Below are 8,915 nucleotides of genomic sequence, written 5' to 3'. Positions count from 1 at the left end.
ATCTGCTACTTGCAGAATCTTGAATGTGGAGCTAGGTTACTCTGTTTGTCTACATCCAAAAGCATATGTCCAAAGCATTTAATAGTTGAAGGTGTGATTCTGCATTTGGCCAGTGGAGAGCATTCTGGCTGGTAGCATCACCATCTGGTATGGAGACACCAATGGACCGTAAGAGGCATCAGAGGGTGGTAGACTCATCCAGTTCCATCTCAGGCACAAGCCTCCTCACCATTGAGGACGTCTTGTAAAGGCAGTGCCTCAAGAAAGTGGCCATCCATAAATAAGCACCCTCACCAGGACATGCTCATTATTACCATCAGTAAGGAGGTGCAGGAGCCTGAAGACCATCACTAAACACTAAGAACAGCTTCTCCCCCCCCCCCCCCGTCATCAGTTTTCAGAATGGTCCATAAACTTATGAGCATGACCTTGCTATTCTACTTTTGCACTACTAATTTATTGTACTTTATAATAATTTGCTATGCCTGCTCAGTACTGCTGCCACAAAACAAATTTCATGACTAATGTTAGTGGCAATAAGTCTGATTTTTATGCCCTCAGGTAGTTGATAAATTGGTTTTTAAAAAAAAAGGAAAATTCTTAACTGGGATTCCCTTCAAGCTTTGTTTCTTAACATCCAAAAGCAGTAATTGAAACTACCCCACCCCCGACTTTTAAAAGACACATTTGATTACACTGTACCATCCCAAATGATTAATGCATAATGATTTAAAAATGAAGTTTTATTATTATATATTTCAAAGTCTGTTGCAAACTGGTTGAAATTAGTACACAAGCAAAATATTGTAGATGCTGCAAATTCAAAATTAAATTTCAGGAAACTCTCAGCAGCAAAGCACAAACTAGATCCATGGCACAGTGAAGGGAAAAAGAAACTAAATAACTAAAAGTGTGATGGCATTTTGCATCCCATCATTTTTCGTTCTCCTTCCCACCTTTCACTGCAAGTTCCAAGTTGTTTTATCTCTAGCTTTTGCAGTCCTGAGGAAAGATGTTGATCTGAAATGGTAAATTGCTTTCTCTCTTCATGGATGCTGCCTGGCCTGCTGAGTGTTTCTAGTTTAAAAAAAATTAAATTTATAGTTCTTGCAATCTTTTCCTCTTCATTTTGGTGTGGTCTTTGTTTCCGTGCTAGTTCCTTAGGTCAGGAAGATTGAAGCTAGGTATTGCTATGGTGTCTGGAAGTATGTTTAAGCAGATTACATCAGAGCATGTGTTGATGCAAGTCATTTTCTGCATTTTCAGATTCTGCATTGCATGAAATGTCATTATCACTTGGCTTTCCATTCAACAGCCTAAATGAGAACAGACAAAACTGATTTCAACAAAAGCACAATTAAGAAAATTTTAAAAAAAACACAATTTGCTGAAAATCTGAAATATAAGCAGAAAAATAAAATGCCTTTCTTGCAGACTGTGTCCAGCATTTCTGTTGTTATTATAAACATTAATGTTCTGCCCTCTTATTTAAAATAGCCAAGTTCTTATAAACACATACGATTATTTAACCTTAGAAATAGACAATAGACAGTGAGTGCAGGGGTAGACCATTCGGCCTTTCTAGCCAGCACCGCCATTCACTGTGATCATGGCTGATCATACACAATCAGTACCCTGTTCCTGCCCTCTCCCCATATCCCTTGACCCTGCTATCTATTAGAGCTCTATCTAACTCTCTCTTGAATGCATCCAGAGACTTGGCCTCTACTGCCTTCTGGGGCAGAGCATTCCACATATCCACCACTCTCTGGGTGAAAAAGTTTTTCCACATCTCTGTTCTAAATGGCCTACCCCTTATTCTTAAACTGTGGCCTCTAGTTCTGGACTCACCCATCAGTGGGAACATGCTTCCTGCCTCCAGCGTGTCCAATCCCTTAATAATCTGATATGTTTCAATCAGATCCCCTCTCATCCTTCTAAATTCCAGTGTATACAAGCCCAGTCGCTCCAATCTTTCAACATATGGCAGTCCCGCCATTCTGGGAATTAACATTGTGAACTTACGCTGCACTCCCTCAATAGCAAGAATGTTCTTCCTCAAATTTGGAGACCAAAACTGAACACAATACTCCAGGTGGGGTCTCACCAGGGCCCTGTACAGCTGCATAAGGACCCCTTTCTTCCTATACTCAATTCCTCTTGTTATAAAAGCCAGCATGCCATGAGCTTTCTTCACTGCCTGCTGGACCTGCATGCTTGCTTTCATTGACTGATGTACAAGAACACCTAGATCTCATTGTACTTCCCCTTTTCCTAACTTGACTCCATTTAGATAGTAATCTGCCTTCCTGTTCTTGCCACCAAAGTGGATAACCTCACATTTATCCACATTAAACTGCATCTGCCATACATTTGCCCACTCACCCAACCTATCCAAGTCACCCTGCATTCTCATAACATCCTCCTGACATTTCACACTGCCACCCAGCTTTGTGTCATCAGCAAATTTACTAATGTTACTTTTAATCCCTTCATCTAAATCATTAATGTATATTGTAAACAGCTGCGGTCCCAGCACCGAACCTTGCGGTACCCCACTGGTCACAGCCTGCCATTCCGAAAGGGACCCGTTAATCACTACTCTTTGTTTCCTGTCAGCTAGCCAATTTTCAATCTATGTCAGTACACTGCCCCCAATACCATGTGCCCTAATTTTACCCAAAAATCTCCTATGTGAGACTTTATCAAAAGTTTTCTGGAAGTCCAGGTACACTACATCTACTGGCTCTCCCTTGTCCATTTTCATAGTTACATCCTCAAAAAACTCCAGAAGATTAGTCAAGCATGATTTTCCCTTCATAAATCCATGCTGACTTGGACTGATCCTCCTACTGCTATCCAAATGTGTCATAATTTCCTCTTTTATAATTGACTCCAGCATCATTCCCACCACTGATGTCAGGCTAACCGGTCTATAATTCCCTGTTTTCTCTCTCCCTCCTTTCTTGAAAAGTGGGACAACATTAGCCACCCTCCAATCTGCAGGAACTGTTCCTGAATCTATAGAACATTGGGAAATGATTACCAATGCATCCACAATTTCTAGAGCCACCTCTTTAAGTACCCTGGGATGCAGACCATCAGGTCCCGGGGACTTATCAGCCTTCAGACTCAACAGTCTATCCAACACCGTTTCTTGCCTAATATAAATTTCCTTCAGTTCATCCTTTACCCTCGTTCCTTTGGCCACTATTACATCTGGGAGATTGTCTGCGTCTTCCTTAGTGAAGACAGATCTAAAGTACCTGTTCAACTCATCTGCCACTTCCTTGTTCCCCATAATAAATTCACCCATTTCTGTCTTCAATGGCCCAATTTTGGTCTTAGCTATTTTTTTGCTATTCACATACCTAAAGAAGCTTTTACTATCCTCCTTTATATTCTTGGCTAGTTTACTTTCGTATCTCATTTTTTCTTGGCGTATTGCCTTTTTTGTTATCCGTTGCTCTTTAAAAGCTTCCCAGTCCTCCAGTTTCCCACTAATCTTTGCTATGTTATACTTCTTTTCTTTTATTTTTATACTGCCCTTTACTTCCCTCGTCAGCCACGGCTGCCCCTTACTCCCCTTAGGATCTTTCTTCCTCTTTGGAATGAACCGATCCTGCACCTTCTGCATTATTCCCAGCAATACCTGTCATTGTTGTTCCACTGTCTTCCCTGCTAGGGTATTGTTCCATTGAACTTTGGCCAGCTCCTCCCTCATAGCTCCATAGTTCCCTTTGTTCAACTGTGATACCGACACATCCAATTTTCCCTTCTTCTCAAATTGTAGGTTAAACATATCATATTATGGCCACTACCTCCAAATGGTTCCTTTACCTCAAGGTCCCTGATCAAATCCGGTTCATTGCACAACACTAAATCTAGAATTGCCTTCTCCCTGGTAGGCCCCAGTACAAGCTGTTCTAAGAATCCATCTCGGAGACACTCCACAAACTCCCTTTCTTGGGGTCCAGTACCATTCTGATTCTCCCAGTCTACCTGCATGTTGAAATCCCCCATGACATCTGTATCATTACCTTTGCGACATGCCAATTTTAACTCTTCATTCAACTTACACCCTACATCCAGACTGCTGTTTGGGGGCCTGTAGATAACTCCCATTAGGGTCTTTCTACCCTTAGAATTTCTCAGTTCTATCCATACCGACTCTACATCCCCAGATTCTATGTTCCCCCTCGCAAGGGACTGAATATCATTCCTCACCAACAGAGCCACCCCACCCCCTCTGCCAGTCAGTCTGTCCTTTCGATAAGATGTAAATCCTTGAATATTCATTTCGCAGGCCCTGTCCGCTTGAAGCCATGTCTCAGTTATTCCCACAACATCGTATTTGCCAATTTCCAACTGAGCCTCAAGCTCATCCACTTTATTCCTTATACTTCGTGCATTCATATATAATACTTTTAATTCGGTACTCCCCTCTCCTTTCATATCAATTCCTATTTCACTTGGCCATACTGCATGATCTCTTCTTGAGCTTTCTACTCCATTGATTCTGTTGTCCTTTTTAAACTTTTCTTATTGTCACTTTCCCTTTAACTCCATCCTTATCTTTCCAGTTCATCCCCTCCCCCCCACTACTTAGTTTAAACACATCCGTGTAGCAGTGGCAAACCTGTCTGCCAGAATGCTGGTGCCCCGCCTATTAAGGTGCAACCCGTCCCTTTTGTACAATTCATCCCTACCCCAAAGCAGATCCCAGTGGTCCAAGAATGTAAATCCTTGCTTCCTGCACCAGTTCCTCAGCCACACATTCAGATCCATTATCTCCCTGTTCCTGCCCTCTCCAGCCCGAGGAACTGGAAGCAAGCCAGAGATAACCACCCTGGAAGTCCTGCTTTTCAGCCTTCTTCCAAGTTCTCTGAAGTCCCGCTGCATAATGTCCTTCCTCTTCTTCCTGATGTTATTTGTGCCGGCATGCACTACCACTTCCGGCTGTTCACCTTCACCCTTGAGGATTCCCTGCAATCGGTCCGTGATGTCCTGGATCCTAGCACCAGGGAGGTAACACACCATCCTTAAATCTCGCCTGTTGCCGCAGAAACCCCTTTCCGTACCTCTTACTATGGAGTCCCCTACTACCACGGCTCTTCCTGATGTCTGACTCCTTGGCTCTGCTTCTGCACCAATTTTCAGCTCGCAGACCTGTCCGCCTCTCAGGCTGGCAGTATCTTCTGTCCTGACAGCTTCCAAGAAGGTGAACCTGTTTACGAGAGGTACATCCCCTGGGGTCTCCTGTACTTCAAGCATCCTTTCCTTCCTCATCGTTGCCGCCTTTCTCTCTTCCGGTATCCTTGGTATAATGACCTCACTGTAGGTCCTGTCCGAAAAAAACCCTAGTTTTCGTGGATAAACCTGAGGTCATCCAGTTCTTTCTTCAGTGCTACAACATGCTCCTTCAGAAGCTGAACCTGGACACACTTTCCACAGCTGTAGCAGCCGGGGGCACCATCAGTGTCCCTGACCTCCCACATCATGTACGTAGCACACTGAATCAGCTTAGCGGTCATGTCTTCACCCTCTGCAATTGTGCCTGGCGTAATCTCCTCGCCAGGTGAGATCTTTGATTTTGTAAGATCTCATTGCAATATGATATTTTTGTTTTGTTCTAGATGTGTTGGCATGTTTCATTTCTAAGCTTATAGCTCCAAGGGTTTTGCCAAAATTTATGATCATAAACATAAACGATAATGATTCCCCAATAAAAAAAGAAACATACAATTACCTGGACTATATTTTTTAAAGGTGAACATCACTTTTTTTTTATTTAAACAAGCAATTAAGTTTTACACAAGTTCTTGCTGCAGAGTAAAACTGGTAATACAGGTCCTGTAGTTTCTTATGAATGCCCATTTACTTTAGTTCCATAAAATCTTAGCAGGCCCGTTTTTAAGGTCTTTGCTATTCAAAAATTAGGTTAGACCCCAGTCAAGTTTGTCAAGTAATTTGGAATCATTAAAATTTATTAAATAGTTCATGCAATTAAACAGACCAAAAATCAATAAAAATTGAAAGAAGAATGTCAAACACAGGATCTACAAATGAACAACACTGGCCGTCAAAACTAACAATTCCAAATATCGAGAGCAAAACAAAGAGGATGTAGGTAGGTTAAACAATATCATAAAATTCTTCTAACTGGCTTCTTGAGCCACCGAAGATCTATTCCACAGTACTGAAACCCAGAATCCCCATGTCATCCCTTCAAAAAGAGAAAAATAAAATTACTATTTAAATTCAAATCATTCATTTACTAATCTAGTTAAACAACTTCTACATCATCACAACAGCAATGGTTTACTCAAATTCTCTAATTAGAAATCAATTTCATATTTTTAACCGTTTGAAAGGTATTGATCAATCAGGTAGGACGATGGAGCAGGCAATATCTTGTGGCTTGTGCCTGTACAATTGATAATGAATCCATTTTTCAAAACTTGCAATTTTAAAAAGCTTTCCTATATTATGCTTACTGTTCTCTAATAAAGCCCATGCTCACCTGATTGTACAGGAAAGCTGAATAATAATCAGCTTAATCTTGCAATGACGCACAAAAGTACACCAAGGAAAGAATACACTTTCCAGAAAATACCAGATGAATTTTAATTTCCCTTTAGTTTTGAGGCCCAAATGTACAAATATGCTCATTATGGTTAAATGGATGAATATATGAGGAAACTAATATGGAAGAATACTATTCATATTGGTCAACCAAAGCACAAGTACAAATCTGCTTTAATGTACTATTACCAAACTAGTTGACATGTACCATTACAAATGTACCAAAAATATATTTTTGTAATTAGAGTGGACTGCAGCAGTGCACTTAGAAGAGTAGAGAAGATTTACAAGGTTGATTCCAGGGCCAGTAAGTCAAGTTATAGGGAGAGGTTGGCCAGGCAAAGTCTTTATTCCTTGGAGTATAGGACAATGAAGGGCGACCTTTCAAAAGGGGTTAAAATTGTGAGATGCATAGACAGGATGGATGGTAACAGCCTTTTCCTCTGGGTACAAGAGTCCAGAATGAGGGAGCATAAATTTATGGCGAGAGGAAAAGATTCAAAGCTGAACTGAGGGCAACTTCTTCATGGAGAGGGTGGTGAGTATATGGTGTACGTTGGCAGAGCAAGTGGTTGAGACAGGTAAAACAGTATCACTTAAGCAGTAGCTAGGCAGAAAAGTAGGGCTAGCTGAATGGGGACAATTCTTTGTCAGGCAAAGGGCCAGGCATATTTTAAAGTGACTTGGACATGCAATAAGGAAGCTCTTTAAAAATTTTAGATCAAACTCAACAACCAATTTTACATGAAAAAAATCTAATACCATTACATACCTTGCAATTAAATATCAATTAAGGACTTTGTCACTCCAACTTCAGCAGTTCTACATCAAAGATAAGTGTGGCATTGCCTGGGATGACTCCAGGATGTCCTGTTTCACCATATGCCATGTCAGGGGTACAGGTCAGTTTTGCCCTTTGCCCCAAGCTCATCTGTTATTGGAACAATTTTGATTATTAGTGGAATTCCTCAGCTTACACCCTATTCCTATGTGGTAAAATATGCAACTTCCATAGTAGAAAAATGTTGCTGTTTGTTCTTATCTGATGCTCTTATTTTGTCATTGGCAAACTCTCTCTTCCATTTCATCATGCCTTCAGCTAAATCAAGTTTTCTTAAATCGAGACTAAATCAGTATTACCGTTGAACAAAGGGAACTATGGAGCAATGAGGGAGGAGCTGGCCAAAGTTCAATGGAACAATACCCTAGCAGGGAAGACAGTGGAACAACAATGACAGGTATTTCTGGGAATAATGCAGAAGGTGCAGGATCGGTTCATTCCAAAGAGGAAGAAAGATCCTAAGGGAGTAAGGGGCTGAGGAGGCTGAGGAGGGAAGTAAAGGGCAGTATAAAAATAAAAGAGAAGAATTATAACATAGCAAAGATGAGCGGGAAAGCGGAGGACTGGGAAGCTTTTAAAGAGCAATGGAAGATAACAAAAAAGGCAATACGCCAAGAAAAAATGAGGTATGAAGGTAAACTAGCCAAGAATATAAAGGAGGATAGTAAAATCTTCTTTAGGTATGTGAATAGCAAAAAAATAGTTAAGACCAAAATTGGGCCATTGAAGACAGAAACGGGTGAATTTATTATGGGGAACAAGGAAATGGCAGATGAGTTGAACAGGTACTTTGGATCTGTCTTCACTAGGGAAGACACAAACAATCTCCCAGATGTAATAGTGGCCAAAGGAACTAGGGTAAAGGATGAACTGAAGGAAATTTATATTAGGCAAGAAGTGGTGTTGGATAGACTGTTGAGTCTGAAGGCTGATAAGTCCCTGGGACCTGATGGTCTGCATCCCAGGATACTTAAAGATGTGGCTCTAGAAATCATGGACGCATTGGTAATCATTTCCCAATGTTCTATAGATTCAAGAACAGTTCCTGCTGATTGGAGGGTGGCTAATATTGTCCCACTTTTCAAGAAAGGAGGGAGAGAGAAAACAGGGAATTATAGACCGGTTAGCCTGACATCAGTGGTGGGAATGATGCTGGAGTCAATTATAAAAGAGGAAATTATGACACATTTGGATAGCAGTAGAAGGATCAGTCCGAGTCAGCATGGATTTATGAAGGGAAAGTCATGCTTGACTAATCTTCTGGAGTTTTTTGAAGATATAACTATGAAAATGGACAAGGGAGAGCCAGTGGATGTAGTGTACCTGGACTTTCAGAAAGCCTTTGATAAAGTCCCACATAGGAGATTAGTGGGCAAAATAGGGCACATGGTATTGGGGGCAGAGTACTGACATGGATTGAAAATTGACAGGAAACAAAGAATGGCAGGCTGTGACCAGTGGGGTACCGCAAGGTTCGGTGCTGGGACCG

At 41.3% G+C, this 8,915-nt stretch overlaps 1 protein-coding gene across 2 annotated transcripts in view; it reads right to left on the bottom strand.

Annotated features, from left to right (window-relative positions):
* Nucleotides 1-724: 724 nt before the first annotated feature.
* The window catches only part of LOC132400647 (peptidyl-prolyl cis-trans isomerase FKBP1B), a 34,501-nt gene continuing 26,310 nt past the window's right edge, over nucleotides 725-8,915 (bottom strand). Inside the window, exons 4-5 of one of the 2 annotated variants that reach the window (XM_059981827.1) lie at nucleotides 7,358-7,516; nucleotides 725-1,316 (exon numbers count right to left, since the gene is read on the bottom strand). In XM_059981827.1, the coding sequence (XP_059837810.1) occupies nucleotides 7,388-7,516 (129 nt within the window). In that variant the 3' untranslated portion in view covers nucleotides 725-1,316; nucleotides 7,358-7,387. Of the gene's footprint in view, nucleotides 1,317-5,957; nucleotides 6,227-7,357; nucleotides 7,517-8,915 lie in introns of those variants that run through there. The other variant, XM_059981828.1, reaches the window with a different exon arrangement.

The sequence above is a fragment of the Hypanus sabinus genome, chromosome 10, assembly GCF_030144855.1.
Source record: "Hypanus sabinus isolate sHypSab1 chromosome 10, sHypSab1.hap1, whole genome shotgun sequence".
Lineage (NCBI taxonomy): Eukaryota > Metazoa > Chordata > Chondrichthyes > Myliobatiformes > Dasyatidae > Hypanus > Hypanus sabinus.
The sequence above is the reverse complement of the archived record's forward strand: the minus strand, read 5'-3'. Positions and strand labels throughout refer to the sequence as shown.